A 24,136-nucleotide genomic window follows, 5' to 3' on the forward strand; every position below is an offset into this window, starting at 1 on the left:
CAGGATGCGGGCCAGAAAATATATTTGGATGCGTTCACTGCCAAACATGCTGTGATGTTAATCCTTGGCACTGGTGCTTCTGTGTTATTGCTGAGCTGATATTTTTACTTAAATTTAGGATTGCTACCATTACAGGCTACTGAGAGAAATCTTTGGGCCTATGGACAGCATCATGTGCCTCTATTAGGAAAGTTTCCAGCTTTACTTACTTGCAACCAAGTCACTAGCCCAGTAAATTTTCTGGTAGTAGCTGACCACAAAATGGACAACGTTTTTGGGATAATCTTCAAGACAGACTCTTTCCAACTTTTTGGATTTACAGTTAATGGAACAGTGCACATCATTCAATATGCAGACCTGACTGTGATACAGTTTCCCAAATTTTTTCATCTGTGCTAGAGAAGCAAGTGATTTCAAAGGTCATGTCACTCTTAATGCAACAGCAGCCCTGTGTTTTTTGGAGCTGGCCTGATGCCCCCAGAACAGAGCGGGATAGACAACGAAAAATGTTAACGACTATTGCCTGTAGTCATTAGGCTTCTCACTTGGTAATAGTATGCAAACCCAACAACATCATATGGTGATTTTAAGTAACAATTAATGCACCAACTGAAGAGGAAACTTATCTTCTATTGACCTTGGATGAACTCTTTGCGAAATTAAGCCATGACATTGTATTTAGTAATACTGACCTCACTGAGGCATATTTGCAAATCCCCTTGGATGTAGTATCACAAGCTTAACTAGTGCTAACAACACTGTACAGTCTTTACCATCATGATCAGTTAATTTTTGGAACCTCTTCAGCCCCTGTGATTTCCAATATTTTGTGCATTAACTATTACAAAGTATTCCCAACTCTGCCTCATGTCTTGATGATATTTTGGTCACAGTGTAACTCCAAAGGATCATCTTCACAACCTCAAGCTTTTGTTAAAGAGGGTGGCAACAAGAGGACTTAAATGGAATGTACTGGAGCATTTTTTACGCAACCTTCCTTTGCAAATTTACAGTTTAAACTCTTGGCAAATGGACTGGGACCAATGAAGGATTATGATGCAGTGATTGATAAAATGCAGCTGCCCATGAAGATCAAGAATGTACAAGTGTTTCTGGGTACGATAAACTATTATAGCTGATTCATAGCAAACCTAGCATAACACTCTTACTCGTTGAATCAGTTATGCACATTTCGAATGGTCGCCTTGCTGTCAACTAACTTCCAGGCTACACATGATTGCCGTAAGTAGGAACCATGTTTAACAATATACATTTCTGGTTTGCCTCTGGTAGTAGCAATCGACTCACTTCCCCACACCGAGTGAGGTGGCGCAGTGGTTAGACACTGGACTCACATTCGGTAGGACGACGGTTCAATCCCGTGTCCAGCCATCCTGATTTAGGTTTTCCTTGATTCCCCTAAATCACTCCAGGCAAATGCCAGGATGATTCCTTTGAAAGGGCATGGCCAACTTCCTTCCCCTTCTTTGCCTAATCCAATGAGTACGATGAACTCGCTGTCTGGTCTCCTTCCCCAAACAACCCAACCCAACCCAACTCCGCCACAGTACCAGTGCAGCTCTACATCACAAATACACTTACAGCACTGAGCACCTTATTGCTCACACTTCTTAAGATCTTATCTGCTTCTCAGTGATGCTGTTCTCAAATAGTGTGGGCAGCAGTTGATATTATTTGTGTAGTTCAGAAATTTAAATTATTCCTTTGTGAACAGAAATTTCAATTTGCTAAAGATCACTGCCCAATGATCACTATCTTTGGCCCAAAACATTACTTACGAGACCAGACTACCCTTTGCCCACTACTGAACAGAGATGTTATACTCAAACATAGATGTGCTGTCACAGTTCCCAACCCTGACCCAGCCTTCGACCAACACAAACTGGTATGTTTCTACTTTAATTCATATCTGGATTCAGCCATTTCCACCTTTCCCTTAACATTGTGTGATGTCATGGCCACCACTCACAAAAACCTGTTGTTACACTGCCATGTTCACTTTGTACAACATGGGTGGCCAGACGCAATTCCCAGGTCCAAATTTTGACCCTCCTGACTATGACAACATCAATTGCACCTAAATCAAGGGGTTCTGCCATGAGTCTCACACAAGAAAGACTGTCATGTCCTGATTCCTTCTCCTCTTTTGCTTCAAGTACTGCACCTCCTGCACACTGCCCTTTGGGCTATATCGTGGATGGACAGTTTGGTTTGGCAACATTTATTTTGGCCAAATATTGACTCCAACATTGTGAATATGGTTTGCCAATGTTCTGCCTGCCCAGTCTATTAAGTTGTCTCCCCCCCCCCCCCCCCCCGCCCCCTTCAACCCCAGCTGTTCACTCCCTGGTCTGACACTGCAAAACTGTGGGAGCATATCACCTTAGAATTCACCTGTTCCATGTGGGTGGCTGTTACTGATTGCTTTTATTATTTCCCCTTTGTGTTCTGTATGTCTCAGGTCACTACTACCACTGCATTGTGGCTCTAGAAAAAAGTCATTGCCCTCGAAGGCACGTTGCGTACCTCGGGTTCTGATAAAGGGATGGTATTTACTGAATGGTTTTGCACATATAACTTGATTCAAAACCTTCCACCATACCTTTTTACCCGAAATCCAGCAGTCATAAGGAACACTTTACTCACACCTTCAAAACTCAGTTCTGCAAGTAAATGACGTCTAACACTGCATCTAATGCAACTTATAGAGCCACTCCCACAGAGAGCTGCAGTCCAGCGGAACAGCTTCACAGCTGCCCTCACCACATCCTCTTGAATATGCTGTGCCCACTGCTGGCATATGTCATCATTGAGACCTATCCTTTTTGGGTGGGCACCCTGGTGTGGGCCCATCATTTTGAGTGCCACTAACCTAGTCTGCAGGATGATCTTTGCTCACCACAGCCACTGAAACAAACTTCATCTCCATGGTGCTGGTCAGCAGCCACTTGTCTCTCTGCCCAAATCAGACTTTCCAGCCCTGCAGCACCTTGAGCCTACCTCATCAAGCTTATCAAGCCTCGACCTTCTGCAGCAAGCAGCGATGCCCGTGTGCATTGACCTGATGCCTTACCCACTGGTGGCTCCTCTGGAGCACGAACTGCCTGCATCTCCTGCATAAATGGTTGCTGCCCAAGGGACACTGCTACTCAGATGGTGCTGACACTCAGGGGTGCTCTCTGGTTGGGTCAAGAAAGACTCATGTGTATAACCCGGACTAATTTTGAATAGTGTCCACATTCCAAGCATTTGCGACCCAAGGCTTTTCTGTTGTCATGACAAAATTTATGTTTATGAACTACATTGTTCTAATGTCCGTATCAAAGTGTAGATAGTAATTGAAGGGCACCAAATGCTGTGCTAATTGCTTTTAAGTACTCTAATATGCTGATCCAATTTTAGGTGGTGATCAATATACACAGCTGCAGTTTTTGTACTAGATGCACACTTTATGTTCTTATTATGTTGTGCTTTTCTTCACAGAAGTTCATATCATTGATTGGTCATCTTTATATTGAGAGTTTCCTTGTTGTTTGTTGACCAGTTATAGATTATTCAAAATGACTTGTATGATTTCTCTCCAAATATTTTTGTGTCTCATCTATAATTATTACAATCAAAAAGTCCACGGGTGCACTGCTGGTTCATAGTCTCCAATGGGCACAATATTTTGGCGATGAGACATGTCACCACCATCAGGTGCACTGAGGAACTGACCTCCTGAGGGCATATGTCTGACTTATATCTCCTGATCCACAAATGCAGCCATGCACTGGCAGTCACATCAGGGCCTTCGGCAGTGTTGATAAAGGTGCCCCATTTGCCCTAGTTGCCAGATAATTCTTTTTTTTCTGAGTGTTTTCTTAATTAAACTCAGTGCTGGTTCCTAAGCCTTGCTAAGATTATAGCTGCAGTCTCAGTTGATGAGATTGTCCCTGGTCAAATTTCTATTGCCTCTCTAATGTTACTGTCCCAATATTTGGACGTCTACCAAGATCCTTGTACATTCGTACTCCATCACATGATTCTTGGATAAACAGTGCTCTATGACGCCGACTTGTTGGGAAACATCAGTCAAGTGTGCCTCTGGTGTTCTAAGCAACAATCTTTGATGGTGCGCAATGTCTGTCCAACATATGTCTTTCCACATTGACATGGAATCTGCTATATGCTGGACTTCCGCAAACTGAGACCAGCTTTGACACTTCCCAATATGGTTGTGTTTCATTGGGCAGACAAAAGACACTTTTTACTCAGGGCTTCTTTAATATGCATCCAGCTTTTCCCAGCAGTGCATCAGTATATGGCATAAAGGCAGGGGCTGCCTCTTCCTCCATGACTTCTTCTGTTTCCACAGGTTGAACTACTGTAGTGAGGAGGAAAGCACACCCAATCTGCCATTCTGCGACCCCTTCTTTTGGAAACAGTCCTGACATGTTTCAGCTCCTGTGGTAGATTCTCTGCGTCTGAGATGGTGCTTGCCCTGTGTACTAGTGTTTTTAGTACCTCATTCCTCTGCAAAGGGTGGTGACAGATGTTTGCAAGCAAATACAGGTCAGTGTGAATTTTCTTCTGATACACGCAGTGGCCCAGGGTGCCATCAGCTCGTCTCTTAGCCATGATGTCCAGGAATGGTAATCTTACTTCTGCTTTGGACTCCATAGAGAATTTGATGCTGGGGTGTATGAAATTTGAATGTGTAAGGAAGTCAAGGAGTTTATTCCTTCCATTGGGCCAGATGACGAACATATCATCCACATAAACAAGTAGGTTTCTATTTGGATGTTGCCAGAACTTTCTCATTGAAGTACTCCATATAAAAATTCATGACCACAGGGAAGTGTGAGGTGTCCATTACAACTCATTCCATTTGCTCATAGTATTTTCCATTATAGAGAAAATACCTGGAGGTCAGGACATGCCTGAAAAGATCGGTAGTCTTATCATCAAATTTCTGACCAATAAGCTCTAGTGACTCTCATAGAGACACTCTGGTGAATAACAAAATGATATCGAAACTCACCAGGATAGTGAGTCTTTCACCATGAAGTTGTTGAGACATTTTACAAAATGCATAAAGTTGCAAGTGTGATGAGGGCATTTACCCACATAAGGTCTTAGTATTTCCTTCAGATATTTTGCCAGCAAATATGTAAGAACCCTAATGCTACTGACAGTGGGGCACAATAGTAACCCATCTTCATGGACTTAAGGAGTAAATAAAGTCTTGGCAGTACAGGTCCTTGACGTAACAATTTCTTGGTGACCCCTTCTGGTAAATCTGCATCCTTGAGAAGAGCCCTGATCTTGTTCTCCACCTTCTTTGTGGGGTCAGTGTTGATCTTCTTGTAGGAGTCATCAACTAGCAGGCTATGTATCTTCTCAATGCAGTCCTCACGGGAAAGAACAACAGTAGCATTGCCTTTGTCACAGGTTAGACAACAATCTCAGGCCACTGTCTCAAGTCCCGTGTGGCCACCCTCTCTCTGCTGGTAATGTTCAACTTCACAGGCTTAATTCTCATCAGTGCATGGCAGGTTTCACAACATACTCCTTCAGCTGCTTCAGGTGGTAGTCATGCTGCAACCTGTTCAGCTGTGCTGATTATGTCCATGACCGGTGTGAACTTAGGAGGGCAGCAAGGTTAACACCCTTCTCCACAACCGAAACCACATTCCTACTCAGCTTCATGTCATTCAGAATGATGACCATCTTACATGGGGCTTCCAGTGATCGTCCATCACAAAGATGTGAGAATTTTTATATTTGACATCCAGTGACATTCTGATGAGCAGCATCAGCTGTTGCCCAGGTTAAACCATCAATCCAGTCCCAGGTCCAGAAATCTAAATGACTGGCCAATTGTAAATATAGTCTAAATCATTCTTGGGAGACATACTCAACGCCCCAGCAGCTAAAGTGCATCCTCTGATATACGAAGGCAAGACTGACTTGCTTCTTAATTCTGCTGGCTGCTGCAGAACTGATGTAACGTATGACATGACAGTTTATCCTGTAGTGAAGTAGAAATGGATAGTTCCTGTGAATTATTATGGGTGGAGGCTACACTCAACAACCGAGCTAGGTTAATAATTGGCTCCTTTTATCGACCTCCCGACTCAGCAGCATTAGTGGCAGAACAACTGAGAGAAAATCTGGAATACATTTCACATAAATTTTCTCAGCATGTTATAGTCTTAGGTGAAGATTTCGATTTACCAGATATAGACTGGGACACTCAGATGTTTAGGACGGGTGGTAGGGACAGAGCATCGAGTGACATTATACTGAGTGCACTATCCGAAAATTATCTCGAGCAATTAAACAGAGAACCGACTCGTGGAGATAACATCTTGGACCTACTGATAACAAACAGACCCGAACTTTTCGACTCTGTAAGTGTAGAACAGAGAATCAGTGATCATAAGACCGTTGCAGCATCCTTGAATATGGAAGTAAATACGGATATAAAAAAGGGAGGAAGGTTTATCTGTTTAGCAAGAGTAATAGAAGGCAGATTTCAGACTACATAGCAGGTCAAAACGAAAATTTCTGTTCCGACACTGACAATGTTGAGTGTTTATGGAAAAAGTTCAATGCAATCGTAAAATGCATTTTAGACAGGTACGTGCCAAGTAAAACTGTGAGGGACGGGAAAAACCCACCATTGTTCAACAACGAAGTTAGGAAACTACTGCAAAAACAAAGAGAGCTTTACTGCAAGTTTAAACGCAACCAAAACCTCTCAGACAAACAGAAGCTAAACAATGTCAAAGTTAGCCTGAGGAGGGCTATGCGTGAAGGGTTCAATGAATTAGAAAGTAAAATTCTATGTACCGACTTGACAGAAAAGCCTAGGAAGTTCTGGTCTTACGTTAATCAGTAAGTGGCTTGAAACAGCATATCTGGACACTCCAGGATGATGATGGCATTGAAACAGAGGATGACACACGTAAAGCTGAAATACTAAACACCTTTTTCCAAAGCTGTTTCACAGAGGAAGACCGCACTGCAGTTTCTTCTCTAAATCCTCGCACAAACGAAAAAATGGCTGACACCTAAATAAGTGTCCAAGGAACAGAAAAGCAACTGGAATCACTCAACAGAGGAAAGTCCACTGGACCTGACGGGATACCAATTCAATTCTACACAGAGTACGTGAAAGAACTTGCCCCTCTTCTAACAGCCATGTACTGCATGTCTCTAGAGGAACGGAAGGTTCCAAATGATTGGAAAAGAGCACAGGTAGTCTCAGTCTTCAAGAAGGGTCATCGAGCAGATGAGCAAAACTATAGACCTATATCTCTGACGTCGATCTGTTGTAGAATTTTAGAACATGTTTTTTGCTCGCATATCATGTCGTTTCTGGAAACCCAGAATCTACTCTGTAGGAATCAACATGGATTCCGGAAACAGCGATCATGTGAGACCCAATTCGCTTTATTTGATCATGAGACCCATAAAATATTAGATACAGGCTCCCAGGTACATGCTATTTTCCTTGACTTCTGGCTCCCAGGTACATGCTATTTTCCTTGACTTCTGGAAGGCGTTCAGTACAGTTCCGCACTGTTGCCTGATAAACAAAGTAAGAGGCTACAGAATGTCAGACCAGCTGTGTGGCTGGATTGAAGAGCTTTTAGCAAACAGAACACAGCATGTTGTTCTCAATTGAGAGACGTCTACAGATGTTAAAGTAACCTCTGGTGTGCCACAGGGGAGTGTTATGGGACCATTGATTTTCACAATATATATAAATGACCTAGTAGACAGTGTCGAAAGTTCCATGCGGCTTTTCGCGGATGATGCTGTAGTATACAGAGAAGTTGCAGCTTTAGAAAATTGTAGCGAAATGCGGGAAGATCTGCAGCAGATAGGCACTTGGTGCAGGGAGTGGCAACTGACCCTTAACATAGACAAATGTAATGTATTGCGAATACATAGAAAGAAGGATCCTTTATTGTATGATTATATGATAGCGGAACAAACACTGATAGCAGTTACTTCTGTAAAATATCTGGGAGTATGTGTGCGGAATGATTTGAAGCGGAATGATCAAATAAAATTAATTGTTGGTAAAGTGGGTACCAGATTGAGATTCATTGGGAGAGTCCTTAGAAAATGTAGTCCATCAACAAAGGAGGTGGCTTACAAAACACTCGTTCGACCTATACTTGAGTATTGCTCATCAGTGTGGGATCCGTACCAGGTCGGGTTGACAGAGGAGATAGAGAAGATCCAAAGAAGAGCGGCGCGTTTTGTCACAGGGTTATTTGGTAAGCGTGATAGCGTTACGGAAATGTTTAGCAAACTCAAGTGGCAGACTCTGCAAGAGAGGCGCTCTGCATCGCGGTGTAGCTTGCTGTCCAGGTTTCGAGAGGGTATATTTCTGGATGAGGTATCGAATGTATTGCTTCCCTCTACTTATACCTCCTGAGGAGATCACGAATGTAAAATTAGAGAGATTCGAGCTCACGGAGGCTTTCCGGCAGTCGTTCTTCTCACGAACCATATGCGACTGGAACAGAAAAGGGAGGTAATGACAGTGGCACATAAAGTGCCCTCTGCCACACACCGTTGGGTGGCTTGCGGAGTATAAATGTAGATGTAGATGTAGATGACCTTAGCAATCTTTACAGAAAAGCAAGAGCACTCAGAAAATGGCACCTCTGGTGGAGCAATTTGTTGAATTTCTTTATGCTGCAATACATGTTTTCCCCATAAAGGTATATGATGTGATTCTTCAGGGTGTATTTGTTGATCGAAAAGTCCATGGATGTACTGCCGGTTCATAATGTCCAACAGGCAAAATATTTTGGCTATCAGACATGTTGCCGCTGCCAGATGCGCAGATGAACTGAGCTTCTGAGGGTGTGTTGCTGACTTACATCCCCTCCCACCATAAGCCATTCCATCAGCACCTGCGGCAGTGCACCGACAGTCAAGCAGATGCAAGCATCAACATCTGTGGTAGAGCTGATGTGGGTGCTCTTTCTGCACTAGTTGCCAGATAGTTTTGTTTGCTGTGGTCACAAATTTGTATATGGAGTACTTTGAGGAAGAAACTCGCTCGTCAGCCAAATGGAAACCCACTTGTTTTTTCTGTTATGTGGATGACACCTTCATCATTTGTCCCCATGGAATGGATAAACTCCTTGACCTCCTTACACATTTGAACTCCATGCACCCCAACATCAAATTCACCATTGCAACTGAAGCAGAAAGAAGATTACCATTCCAGGACCTCATGGTCAAGAGAAGATCTGGTGGCATCCTGGGCCATGGCGTGTATCAGAAGAAAATGTACACTGATCTGTATTTGCACACAGACAACTGGCACCACCATTGGCAGAGGAATGGGGTACTAAAAGCACTAGTAGACAGGATGCACATCATTTCACACACAGAGAGTGTGTCCCAGGAGCTGGAATATCTCAGAACAGTATTATAAAAATATGGGTACCCACAATGGCAGATAAGGTGAACTCTCTACCCCACCACAACAGTTCAACCTGTGGAGATGGATGAAGTCATGAAGGCAGAGGCAGCCCCTACCTTTATACTGTACAGTGGTGAACTATTGGAAAAAATTGGATGCATATTGAAGGAGCACTGAGTAAAAATGTTTTTTGCCTCACCCAATAAAACAAGAGCATATTGGGAAGTGTCAAAGATGATCTCAGTTTGTGGAAGCCTGGTGTGTACCAGATTGTGTGTGAATGTGGAAATACATATGTTGGACACACAGTGCACACCATCAAAGATCATTGCCAAGTACACCAGAGGTACAATTGACTGATGTATCCCAAAAAGTGAGCAGTCACTGAGCACTGTTTGTCCAATAATCATGTGAAAGAGTACAAACATACCATGATCTTGGCAGACTTCAAAATGCGGGGACAGCGACACTGGGTAAGCCTTAGAAACTTGTACCATGGACAATCTCATCAATTGAGAGCACAGCTATGATATTAGCAAGGCTTGGGAACCAGCACTGAGTTTAGTTAAGAAGATATTCAGCAAACAACATGATCTGGCAACCAGGGTGAACAGAGCACTTACATCAACACTACCACAGACACCGATACCAACATCTCCAAGACTACCAATGCGCAGCTCCGGGTGCAGATCATCGAGGAAACAGCTCGAGGGTGGAGAGGATTTAAGTTGGCCACACACCCTCAGGAGGTCAGTTCATCAGTGCACTTGATGATGACAACATGTCTGATTGCCAAAATATTGTGCCCACTGGACACTACGAACCAGCAGTACACCCATGGACCAATATTCTCCCTATAGGAACTTCAATATTAGCATAACTGGGTTTTGAAGCACATTGCAGTATGCATGCCGAGTCAATTGACATTAAGAAAATTTCTAGTTACTGCACTTTGTTTGCTAGATCAGAGCAAAACCATTTATTTACTGTCACCTTAGACTCAGAGATTCAAGTTTATGAAGAACTATTTTGAGATCAACTGTGCAAAATGCTTTAGCAAGGTATAGGAAAATTCTTCTTCATTCAGAGCTTTTAAAACTAATTTTCTAATATTTTGTTCCATTTTAAGACATGAAACCAAACTGTCCTTTTTAAAGAAGTTAGTTTTTCTATTAGTTTTGAAAAAAATCACAGCAAAGAAACTGTTCTATGATTCTCTATATTTTTATCACCTTTTTTGTCAATGGGAAGAAATGTTTGCACATATTATGTATTCAGGGAAGTTATCACGTGAAGATTGCTAGGTTACTGACTTCAACGTTAATCTGTTTTGATTTTGTGCTACTGGTTTCTTGTTAGGCTATACAGCATATTGCTTTGCTTTTATCACACACATTCTTTGCAGTCTTATCATTTGGTGTTTTTCTGCATCAACCAGAAATTTTTCTAATACATTTGAAATTAAACTCCCTTTTTTAACTTCTCCCACACAGGTTTTTTTTATTCAATTCCCTAATGGAATTTCTACAAATTTTAATTTCAGTAAAGACATAAAGTTGCTGAATATCTCATTCACCTGAGTAATTGACTGCAGTTCCTCCTGTATCTGGTTTGCCAACTATGTTGCGAATTCACATATTTCTGTTCATAGAATAAATTCTTCTGGAACTAATAAGTAGTTTAGTTTGCTTCTGCAGATACTTTTAGTTTTATAATTTGACCAAAGCAATCTGTTAACAAAGTTTTATCAATCCCCTCATGATATTCCACTTAATCAAAGGGCTGTGACATTTTCTTTTGGCCCCTCTAGTGGCATGCTACAGTGTTGTGGCATAGGGACTTCATTGTGTATCAGGACAGAAAACATGTACCCACAAACAAACAAAAATGATACATAACTTTATTTTTCTGAAGTGATAATTAAAACTTCATGACTACCCCATGTACATGTACAGTCTAGTCATACTTTTTTATTTTATTCACTTATCTCTAGCACTCAGAATTATTTTTCTTCACTCAAAGAAATCAGACCACTTCTAACTTTGAACTGTAGTTCTTTCTTAATGTAAATACATAAGCTTTCACCTGTCATAAATGTCTTCTATATTAACATATTAGTATGTAAGGTGGTAAAATTATGTATAAACTTTAAATAACTTTATACCAGCATTCAGTGATGTATAAGATAAAGCAATCTCCAGATTTTCATTCAATTTCTAACAGCTGCACTGTGTTCCTTTTTGCTGTAACATACAGATGAAGGACTGTTAAACAAGTAAAGCTACATATCTCTCTTCCTTTACTTCAGAAACACACAAAATAACACATAAATAGTGACAGTCTAAGGACACTCAGAGCAAATTTACAAAATGCCAGACAGATAGCACGAATGACTTCTCCTCCCACTCTACAGCAAACAATGACTGGATGGCACCCAGTGACAAAAATAAAATAATTTAGAAATTTAAAATGACTGATTGATCATCGTTTGTACTTTCCAAAAACTGGAATAAAGCAACGAAAGCAAGAAACTGAGTAAGTCTTACATTCTGCCTTCTATAGTCCAATGCATTCTTAATACTGCTGGCACTGCCCTTGTCTTATTGACTGACAATGATGTCACAGCTTTTTATTTCATCCCTAGAATTTTTCTGCCTTTGAAATATTTTCTGTTAACAACTTTTCAGATACAGTGACACTCACAGTCTCTTGCCCTACTTTCTTCACCTTGGCCTGGAAATGATGGGTTAGGTAATGAAGGTACCCACTGACTTCACCAGCGCTTACTTCACACAAATGAAAGTGAAACCAGTAAGTCAAAGCCCCTATCAAAACTCTTTTGATAACAATACTGTCAGTATAATTTGAAAGGAAAATTCACTTGACAAACTATAAAATTAGTAATGAAAATAGATGCATATAAAGGTACAATAAATTACCCAAACTTTTGGATTTCTTATTTCCTTCCTTGGAGGAAAAGGATGATAGGTCGTGGACAGTTAAAACGGAAGGGCAGATCAGTCAAATCTAGATGAGAGAGATCCACCTGTTGTTTGGACACAGAGAGACAAAGACGAAAGGAGAAAGGGATATCAGAGAGAGTTAGAGGCCAAAGATAGAACTTCGACAAATACTGTGTCAGTTTCAGTTCAGAGATGTTAAAAATAGAGTGAGAAATAAAGATTAATCAAGAAGAGTAAAAATGAAAATGAATAACATAATTAAAATCTATGAGAAAAAGGAGATGGAAAAAAAGTAATGTGTGTTGTGTGTTGTGTGTGTGTGTGTGTGTGTGTGTGTGTGTGTGTGTGTGTGTGAATGAGAGAGAGAGAAAGAGAGAGAGAGGAGGAGGAGCATTGCCTACACCTATCCAACCACTGATAAATCCTACAATATCAACCACCTACTAACATTGGTCCATTGCACAACCACCATTACACTGACTGAACAAATAACTGGGCATATTGAAACTGTCCACTTCGGCAGCATCCATGTGCTGAACATGCCTACGGCATGACACAAGAGAGCTAAGTGTCTGCAACATGACATGGGCTATTTTAATCCTTCCACCAGATATTAGTTTCTCTAAACTCTGAACAAGGTGATTTGTCATTCAGCATATCTTTACAACTTGGTAACTTCCTCGGCTTGACCTCCATGAATGCACAGTCACATTTCTATTTTTTCGCTATTTTTATTAAATTTCTTAATATTTCTTTTCCTGTGAGTGGTGGTTAGTCCCCATTGGGCACCCCCCCCCCCTCCCCCCCGGTGAAGGATAGGAGGTGCTTGGCCAGACACATGTCTGGTGGGTACTGGAGAAATTAAATACCTGGGGTGGACCAAAACCAGTGAAGAAGATGTCAGTGTCTCAGAAGACAGATGACATTCCAACAGCAGAAGAGGCGGAAGATGTCTCTACAGAGCAGGCAGAGCTTGGAGTCTGGGAAAGGCAGTCTGCCTAGGAAATGGTAATCCAAACTATTACTCAGCAAGCTTGGAAGCTGTGAGATGGCAGCCTCATCATCAAGCTTAACCTGCACAGCACTCTTAATGTGGCCAGAGCATTTTATGCATGCTGGCTCACATCAAGAATATGCCTCAGATAATGGATTTAAAGGAAACGGACCTAGGCTGTGGAACAGGAATTCATGAGATGGAAAAAGAAATGGAATTGCACATTTTGGACATGGAATGTTCATAGTCTTAATAAACCACTTTAATATCTGAATTAAAAACATACAAGACAGACACTGTGGCTCTACAGGAAATTAGGTGACTTGGAGGAGGGATACACATGGAGGATGATTGTGTCATTTTCTATGGCAGAGATGAAAAGCAGCATGAATTTGGTACTAGCTTTTCTGTCAAGAGCAAGATTGTTAATATGGTTAAAGAATTCCACCCCACTATCAAAAGAATGTCTTACCACAATTAAACACCAGTAGTACAATATAACATTCATAAATATTCATGCACCAACTGAAGATGTAACTGAGGATGAGAAAGATGAGTATTATGAAAAATTAGATAGGGGTAGCCAGAAATATTCCAACATGAAATATGAGAACTGTCCTAGGAGATTTTAATGCAAAAACAGGTTAAAAGGACATGTTCACCCCCACAACAGGAAAACATAGCAACCATTCCACCACAAATGAAAATGGATTAAAAATGATAAAATTTGCATTGTCAAAGAATATGAGAATTTGCTCCTTGATGTTCCCTCACAAAGAAATTCACAAAGGAAACACGGTGCTGTTCAGATGACAAAACTGTAAATCAGATTGACCTTGTTATGACATACCAAACATGTAGTTCATCCATAAGATATGTCAGAATGTACATAGTAGCAGATAGTAGCTCAGATCACTTCCTAGTGGTAGGAAGAACGAAAATCAACACGATCTGGAATCAACAACCAAAATCCACATCAAAAGGTAATTTCAATGTAGAATGACTGAAGGAATTGTCTGTTAAAGAAACCTACATGATTGAAATTACCAAGTGGTTTACAGCATTGCAAGAAGTTGGGGAGGAAAACAGTGTTGGAAATGCTTGGGAAAGAATAAAGATAGTAGTAACAGATGCAACAGAGAAAACTTTAGGCAAGAAAAAGAAACTGAAGAAACAGGAATGGTTCACTGAAAAGTGTCAGAGAGCATGAAAAGAGGAAAAAAGCCAGGATTCTGTGGCTGCAAAATATGGAGAATGAGGACAGGAGAAAGACCTTCAACATGTGAGAAGAGAGGCAGCAAGAATTCTATGAACAGAGAAAAGGAAGTATCTAACTGGAGTCTTGGAATCTAGAGATGTGGAAAGCATGAACAGAGACTCAACAAAGCTGTTTCAGTATACAAAGAACAGTAAGAGAGGTTATCAAAGTGAAAACCTGTTCATACAAATAAAAATCAAAACATCCTAACACAGCTGGATGACATTTTAGCAAGATGGAAAGAGTATTTCTCAGAAATGCTAAATTGCACTGATCCTCACATAACCTTCAACTATGCAATGATCGAGAGTAACAGCAGTAACACATTGGAAATTTAAGAAAAACATCTGCTGTCTGTTCATTTATGTCCATTGAGCCCATGACAGCATCCACAGAAGTAGCCTCTCCAATGCTCTAAGAGAATTTAAGATGCCCAATAAAATCATTAGGATGATACAACTGTGCATGGCTCACAGGCAGTAGTGAAGTTCAGAGGATCCATATCCCCCAACTTCCCAATCGCAAATGGATTACGATAGGGAGATGCTCTTTCATGTGAGCTCTTCAACCTTGCATTAGAGAAAGTGGTTTGAAAGAGTAATACACAGCTATTCAATGGTCTCCGATTTGAACACAGTGAAGTAAAATTCCTGGAAAACGCAGATGACATAGTCTTACTCAGTGAAAAACAAGAAGAGCTGAAGGACATTTACAGATCACTCAGGCACAGTGCCAGCAAAATAAAAAACAGAATATATGGAAATACTTCGAGTCATAAACCCAAATCCACACTTTGAAATTGACCACATTCTAGATTCAGAAATTTATCAATTTATATACCTTGGATCGCACTTCAGCAGTAAAAATTTCATAACTCTGGACATAAATGAGAGAATAGTCTCAGGATCAAGATGTCTGTATGCTCTAAGCAGCCCACTCAAAAGTAAAGCTTTATCAGTCACCACTGAGATGAAGATGTATATAACACTATCATCTGCGCAGTAGTACTGGAAAGCTGGATTCTTACGAAGAAAGAAGAAAAAACTGAATTTTTTGAAAGAGAATGATGAGAAAAATCTGGGGACCTGCTTTGGAGAATGGCATATGGAGAGTTTAAAAGAACACTGAAATTTATCACTTAATGAAGCAGCCCAGTGTCATCCAGAAATTAAGAAGTAGGAGACTGCAATGGGCTGGGCATGTGGCTAAAATGGAAACTAACAGAATTCCTAAGAAGGCATTTGAGGGCACTCTCTACAAAACAAGACCATTGGACCGACCTTGCACACGGTGGAAAGATGACATAGAGAAGGACGCCGTTGCATTAGGAATCCCCACAGGATGGAGAGAGACAGTGAGACATAGAAGATGGAAGCAGATCGTTGATGCAGTGTTTGGTCCATAGGACCTGCAAGTGCTGAAAAGAAGACGAGGAAGTAGAAGAAGATTATTTCTTTTTATGCTACTTCACCCTTCTCTCATCCCCCCCCCCCCCCCCTCCCCACCCGGCCCCAGCCACCCTCCCAAAAAAAATCTCCTTTTTCTCCTTCTTTTTAACTGTAACCTTCTTTTTAACTACACTGTTCACTTAATTTGTCTCCCTGTTGATTAATCTTTACTCTTCACTCTGTTCTCACTATTTCTTGACTAAAGATGGCATGGTACTTTACGTGTGTCTGTTGGAAGTACTAAAATTTTCATTTAGTGAAGGTTAGTAACGGCCAGCAATTCTGTCCCATAATTTTATGCCTTCCTTATCTTTCTGTTTATCTTCTGTTCCTCTTGGCACCATAATAGCCTATTAATACACTACTGGCAATTAAAATTGCTACACCACGAAGATGACGTGCTACAGACGCGAAATTTAACTGACAGGAAGAAGATGCTGTGATATGCAAATGATTAACTTTTCAGAGCATTCACACAAGGTTGGCACCAATGGCGACACCTACAACATGCTGACATGAGGAAAGTTTCCAACCGATTTCTCATACACAAACAGCAGTTGACCGGCGTTGCCTGGTGAAACGTTGTTGTGATGCCTCGCGTAAGGAGGAGAAATGCGTACCATCACATTTCTGACTTTGATAAATGTCGGATTGTAGCGGTTTATCGTATCGCGACATTGCTGCTCGTGTTGGCTGAGATCCAATGACTGTTAACAGAATATGGAATCGTTGGGTTCAGGAGGGTAATACGGAACACCGTGCAGGATCCCAATGGCCTCGTATCACTAGCAGTCGAGATGACAGGAATCTTATCTGCATGGCTGTAATGGATCGTGCAGGCACGTCTCGATCCCTGAGTCAACAGATGGAGACGTTTGCAAGACAACAACCATCTGCACCAACAGTTCGACGAGGTTTGCAGCAGCATGGACTATCAGCTCGGAGACCATGGCTGTGGTTACCCTTGATGTTGTATAACAGACAGGAGCACCTGCGATGGTGTACTCAACGACAAACCTGGGTGCACGAATGGCAAAACGTCATTTTTTCGGATGAATCCAGGTTCTGTTTACAGCATCATGATGGTCGCATCCGTGTTTGGCGGCATCACAGTGAATTCACATTGGAAGCATGTAATTATCATCACTATACTGGCGTATCACCTGGCATGATGGTATGGGGTGCAATTGGTTACGCGTCTTTGTCACCTCTTGTTCGCATGGAAGGCACTTTGAACAGTGGACATTACATTTCAGATGTGTTACAACCCGTGGCTCTACCCTTCATTCGATCCCTGTGAAACGCTACATTTCAGCAGGATAATGCGTGACTCCATGTTGCAAGTCCTGTACGGGCCTTTCTAGATACAGAAAATGTTCAACTGCTGCCCTGGCCAGCACGTTCTCCAGATCTCTCACCAATTGAAAACGTCTGGTCAATGGTGGCCGAGCAACTGGCTCGTCACAACATGCCAGTCACTACTCTTGATGAACTGTGGTATCCTGTTGAAGCTGCATTTTGTGTCCCGTTTCAGAGACTCTATAGCTTTATCCTTTCTGCACTCTCCAAAACTGTGAAGGCTTACTCCAATTTTTGTGTAAGTGTTTATATCTACCATTAAATTTCTCAAGTTTAGCTACATTATGACTGTCATGTTTGAAATTACAGGAAAAGTTTTGATAAACAAAGGCTGTAACTCAAGCCGCAAACTGAGAAGTACATCACACCATGCTAGCCACACTATACTATACCATACCTCTGAAAGAAGGAGGGCTCCGTGAAGTGTCTTTATAATGTCATTATTAAAAAATAGTTTTTTCTTACATTCTTTCAAATATTTCTTTCTTTCTTCTGCTTTATCTTTGAGTATTTCCAGATAATGTTTTTCCTTTGCTTCTTCTGCTTCTTTCCTCTGCTCAAGCTTTTTTTCTTCTGCAATCTGTTAAAGGAAACTGATTCAATTCATTGTGAAGATTGAAGTGTCTCACTGTCTCATGTGCAAAAACATGTAACTCATACTTTTTATAGGAGTAACAAGTTTTACATGCACAGTATATAATCCACTTTGAATGTATTCACTATAACAGACAGACAGAGAGGGAGGACGAGATTATATACAGGGGGAGAGGGTAGGAGGATATGGATGGATGGAGAAAGGGATTGAGATGGACAAACAGAAAAGGGGTTTATGAGACAGACTGACAATGAAAGGTGAAGGAGGAAATGGACACAGAGAGAGATGGAGGAAGACATTGACAGACAGTGAGAGGGAAGTGGAGGAATTGCACAGACAGAGAGAAGAGGAGAGGAGGACAGAGAAAGAGTGAGGAGAAGAGGGACAGGCAGAGAAAGGGAGACTAGAATGTGGACAGAGGAAGCAGGATGATGAGATGGACAGAATTAGAGGCTGAAGGAGATGGGCAGAAACAGAGAGTTATGGAAATGGACATAATCAGGAGGAGATGGACAGGGAGAGGGGAAAATGTGAGAAGGAAGTGGGTGATATGGGGAAGGAATTCGACTGGGAGAGTGGGGGCGGCAGAGGTGGTGGTCAGAGAGAGGGGGTGTTGGCAGGAAAGTAGACAGACAAAGGTTGAGGGAGGGGTGGAGGTAGGTGAGATGGACAAAGAGTAGGGGAAGTAGTAGATGGACAGAGGCAACGAGTTGTAGGGAGAGGTGTAGGAGGCATGTAGGAGATGGAGATGGATAGTGGGCAGGAGGAAAAACAATAGTGTGTGAGAAGGCAGGTGGAAGAGGGTGAGGCTATGAGTTGGAAGAGGGAGGGTATGAGTAGGCAGGAGGTAGGGGGGCAGGTTGTGAGAAAACAGGTGGAAGAGGTGTAGAGCGAGAAGGCTTGTTGACGAGAGTTTTAATGGAAAATTGGAATAAATAAATATCTGGGAAACTCCAGATACTCTGATATTTTGTTATAAAAAGTTGAGTGACAAGTGTTTGCAAGTTGTAAAAAAAAAAAAAAAAAACAAGTAAAAAAGATTTTCTGCCAACTATCCAATATTTTCCACACAGTGTATGCACTGAGAGGTTTATACTGACAAATAAACAAACAACTAAATAAATAAATCCCCGCATTTCTCTGATTACTTTGTTCTTACAACTACACATAAATAAAAGAAGAACCCTACAAATGAAAATAAATCGCGATCGCTTGCTCTCTTCTGCTATTTTATAATGTTTATGATGATTTGTACCAAAGTTTGAAAATGTAAATAGACACAGTACAAGAAGAACGCATTAACAATTTGTGAATACAGATAAATTATTTTCGGAACGGAGCAAAGGATTCGGGTAAGCTATTAACTGCATGGACAACTCTGTTCCAAGCATTCCGTAAGCATTTGTGTAGTATAACTGTTGTGTAGCGCAAAAGCCAAATAAAGTAAATAAATAATGTAGGATTCCCACAAATCCAAGGGTCCTCAAAAACTCTTTAAGGACAGTGAATTTTTGAACTTTTACGCGCCTTTATTAGAAAAAGTTAATTGTAAATGTAATGTCCAGTTTTCCTTTTGTTATTTCAGTTACTGCACCAATTTCATGGATGATGACATTACGGTTCGTCCTCTCGAAAAATTTGTCGAGTTCAGTAAATAGGCTAATATCAATTCTCCAGGAAACACGTAGATATTGTGGTCCCATCAACATAACGTGATCGCATATAGATGTTAAGTTATCATACCGGCACTGCAAGGGTATTGTTTGTATTAAAGTCGCATTTACACTGATTTCGGTAATGTTTGCAGCTACGTCACACTTCTTGGTATTTTTTCACCATAAATCGTACCAAAACGAGGCACTTTTAAGAGATCTTTAATGCATTGTTGCTTCAAAACAGAATATTTGTAGGTTGATGGATTACATCGCAGATAGGCCTAAATTAAGATGCTCTCAAACTACAATGAAATTAATTTACCGGTGCCACGAATGTAATAATATTGTTTGCAAAGGAACTACGTGTAACCAATGTCTTACAGAAGCACTACGGTATTTATTTCAACAATCCTCAAGCCTTCCAATCACGCGAGTCTCACGACGGTTCCTTTATTTCTAGTTTATCCAGATGAAGATACAGCCCACTAATTTACTTGAACCAATTTTGACAACTACAATTCAGAATCCATGTCTGCCATATTTGTGTTGAGATAGTCATCAGTCTATATCCACCGCGCTTGTGTCATATTTGTAAAAATACATACCTTCAAGGGATTAGGCCATTCTTCTGCCAAAGCCTTAGATATCGCCTTCATTTTGTCTTTTTTCGCTTTTTCTTTCTCCGCTTCTTCGATGCCTTTATGCGCCCATTGCATATGGGCTTTTATTTTATTGAGCTCAGAACTGCTTAGCACTAGCACAGATTTATTGGAAGTATCATTATTTGTCGATTTACGGGAGGGTACTACTTTAACTGAAGCCATTGCCTTTACGAACTGCACGAAGTAATCGTTTTCACCTCTTACTGTTTAGATACCGGGTTTCTGTTTCCATTAGCGACGCATCAAACAGCGAAGGGTACTATGGAAACGTCAGCTTTCATGTACAGTACCAGTACTCTAGTCCCGAATTATATATGTGGGTATTTGCTAACAAACATATTTTCTCCTCGCAGCATTTTAGAGATCGTCAGCAGATTCTAAGTCTCCCGATTATTAACAAGTGTTCACGTGATGTTCAACTTAAGTTCGTTTAAAATACGATTTCTACTCAGAGACGAGAGCATTCTGTGATCCCATGACAAAGGTTCCTGTAACTGATAACACGAAATTTCCATTAATTACACGGTTTCTGAAGCACACATTGTGATTTTGGCCTGATTTGATATTATAGCCCTATACAGAGCTCCTACATTCTTCATAAAAGAGCCAGATCTACTGAAAACGGTTATACCTAATGTCAAATGATCTGTAAGATCTCAAACTTTTTTCAGTACCAGTAACAGTTTGCACTTTCCTTTGCATAAGCCTCCCTCCTCCTCTTTCCATATTGTTAATTGGTTTCAAGATGCTTGTCATTAAACTACTTTACTCTGAAAAAAAAAAAAAATACAATTAGCGTCGGTGCCATGTATCCCGCTTGAGTACTGGTAAGCGAACAGATATATGGCAAGCAGCCCATATCTGTTCTTTCTATAGGGCGCGAATTTCGAAGCGGCTTAGAAAAATAACTGTATTTACGAAAAGATATCATACACTAAAAAAATTATCGGGCCGGAGATTAACTTAGGTGTAGAATAGTGATGGGCTAAACTGCGATTTTCCGATATCAGTGATTTCTGTGAATGCTACTTTTCAGTATCTGTTATTCTTAACTGTGATTTGTCGCAGTTAAGAGTCGCAGTTAAGGAACATAGGTCGTGTATCCCTCCGCCACTGCTATTTCTGTGATTTCTGCTACTTCCGCGATTTCTGCGATTTCTGTGACTTCTGCTACTTCTGCGATTTCTGTGACTTCTGCTACTTCTGCGATTTCTGTGACTTCTGCTACTTCTGCGATTTCTGTGACTTCTGCTACTTCTGCGATTTCTGTGACTTCTGCGATTTCTGCGACTTACCACCGTGTGAAAAAGTTACATCTGTCAACACAGAAAACTGCATCTCAACAAACCTGTCATTGGCAAGTATGTTTTACGTTTTTTCTTCCGTTGGCTTTAATTTTGTATTAAAGAAACAACTGTGAAAATATTAATAGTGTAATTAATATGTAAGTAGCCGTACAGTACCGTAATAGTTCGTATTTAGAAAATGAATTCTAACATATTGTTATGTTCACAGGTACCTGAACTACATTTCAGTCACTCAGTAAAGTGATAACTCAAAATATCATTGTCAACAGATCTGAAGAAATTGCCACTGCGTCTTTAGACCGTTTTCGTCAGACGAGAGGTTAGTTTTTAACCGTTTCGATGGACTTAATTACTTCAGTGAGATCGTTCTTGCAAATGTGATATTTATTATAGCAAATATTAGCAATCTACTCTGTCAATTATATTGCTAGTAATTAATGACAGCAAAAATTGTTTAATAATCCTTGTGTTTTTGCAGACACAGTTCTGACTCTGATTACTGGTTGCTGTACGTATCTATCCACATCGAGGCTGTTTTTGAGAGAGACTCGCGAAGATTCAAGACAGCTCTTAGAGGATTTGCAGTTTAAAAGTGAAGTAATTGTGAAATAAGTGTGTGAATGATTAAACTGTGTTTTATTGAAGTTGTTGTGCGATTTTAAAGGAATAATAAATGTCAAATACAGTGAGTGAATAATAAAAATCTCATTTTCCACATGTTTAAGCCGTCCTATACCCATAATTTTCCGCCACTTACTTATTGGTAAACACTTGTTGGAGAGTGACAAGCCGCCCCCCCCCCCTTTCTCCACAATCTTGGTGTGACACTGACCTGTAACATATCCCGAAGTCTACAATATGCATTTTGAGGCTGTTGATATGAAAGTGGTAAGTACAGATCTTCCAGTTAAATCAGGAATAGCTTAAGTGCATTACTTGAAAATAACACAGAAAAAGTTTACTTATGTAGGTGGTAGTAGTGTCGGCAAAAAGTTCTTGTGTGTGAAGTTGCCATGTAGAACACCAGGTGTAAAACTTTTCTCCCGAGTCTTGAACTGTGTCGGAACAAAAGTGAGGCATTCATATGACTGTTTTCATTTCTCTACACTTATACAGATGTCTGAGTTCTGCTGTGTTAGCATTGCAAAGTCCTGTAGGCATGTGGAGTATTAACCAAAACTGTCATATTGGAAGCAGAATCAAACACATTTGTTACGTTACTTGATATTTTCAGGAGAAAAAGGCAATGTTGCTTCTTATTAATATAATACATTCAGAGTCACAGCAGTATTTGACTAACCATAACTGATGCTGAATGTGCATGTCGTCATATAATATGAAGGGCTTATTTCAATAGTGGTACAAGTCCATTACCTCCACTTTTCTGTCTTATAATGCTTCTGAAATTAGTGATCCAAACAAACATAAATAAAGGTTCATCTCTAGCAAGAAGCCATATGTTTGAATATTTCTGGTATCTCAAATGCAGATTTGTCAGCGCTCATTTAACTTTACGACTCTGTATCTCAAAATGAACAAAAATGGACTTGTACCACTATTAAAATAAGCCCTTCATATGCACACACAGCACATCGATCTCGTGAGGCACAAGGCTCTCATAACGAAGTACGTACGTCGGTCAACAGATGACACTAGGAATAATATGTTAACTGCGCTTTTTAGTTGCTACTTGCGACTCTTAGTTGCGATTTGTCACAGAAATCGCAGTTTGACTGGTAGCGAATAGCGTAGTATGAACTTTGCTCAACAGATGGCAGTGCTAACTGCGCTTTTTAGTTGCTACTTGCGACTCTTAGTTGCGATTTGTCACAGAAATCGCAGTTTGATTGGTAGCGAATAGCGTAGTATAAACTTTGCTCAACAGATGGCAGTGCTAACTGCGCTTTTTAGTTGCTACTTGCGACTCTTAGTTGCGACTTGTCACGGAAATCGCAGTTAGACTCGATACCGTATCGCAGAGATGGACGTAGTACAAACTTTGGCCATCAGATGGCACTGTTAACTGCGCTTTTTAGTTGCTACTTGCGACTCTTAGTTGCGACTTGTCACGGAAATCGCAGTTGGACTCCATAGCGTACCGCAGAGATGGACGTAGTACGAACTTTGACCAACAGATGCCACTGTTAACCGCGCTTTTTAGTTGCTACTTGCGACTCTTAGTTGCGACTTGTCACTGAAATCGCAGAAAGCAGTGCTAAATTCGACCAATAGATGGCTCACGTCTTTGAATATGAAATATTACTTGCGACTGCTAATTGTGACTGAAATCGCAGTTAGAATCTGCAAAGTTGCTACTGTGATATCTGTGACTTCTCAGTCACTGTGATTTCTAACAGATACGCGATTTCCTGCCCACCACTAGTGTAGAATGAATGAAGTTCTGGTATCTAGCGGATGTCGCGCTCCACTGTGTC

General features: G+C 40.8%; 1 protein-coding gene and 1 long non-coding RNA gene across 2 annotated transcripts in view; one reads left to right on the forward strand and one right to left on the reverse strand.

Annotated features, from left to right (window-relative positions):
• Window positions 1-20,546, reverse strand: part of LOC126161869 (protein CFAP210) — a 191,061-nt gene extending 170,515 nt beyond the window's left edge. Inside the window, exons 1-2 of the mRNA XM_049917995.1 lie at window positions 20,338-20,546; window positions 17,880-18,062 (exon numbers count right to left, since the gene is read on the reverse strand). Of these exons, the coding sequence (XP_049773952.1) occupies window positions 17,880-18,062; window positions 20,338-20,448 (294 nt within the window). The 5' untranslated portion in view covers window positions 20,449-20,546. The remainder of the gene's footprint in view (window positions 1-17,879; window positions 18,063-20,337) is intronic.
• Window positions 20,547-21,629: 1,083 nt separating this feature from the next.
• LOC126161873 (uncharacterized) lies at window positions 21,630-22,381 on the forward strand. The gene is made up of 3 exons (XR_007534967.1): window positions 21,630-21,755; window positions 21,910-22,020; window positions 22,180-22,381. It is a non-coding gene; the product is annotated as an uncharacterized LOC126161873 (long non-coding RNA).
• The last annotated feature ends 1,755 nt before the right edge of the window (window positions 22,382-24,136 follow it).

Source organism: Schistocerca cancellata, chromosome 2 (genome assembly GCF_023864275.1).
Source record: "Schistocerca cancellata isolate TAMUIC-IGC-003103 chromosome 2, iqSchCanc2.1, whole genome shotgun sequence".
Taxonomy (NCBI): Eukaryota; Metazoa; Arthropoda; class Insecta; order Orthoptera; family Acrididae; genus Schistocerca; species Schistocerca cancellata.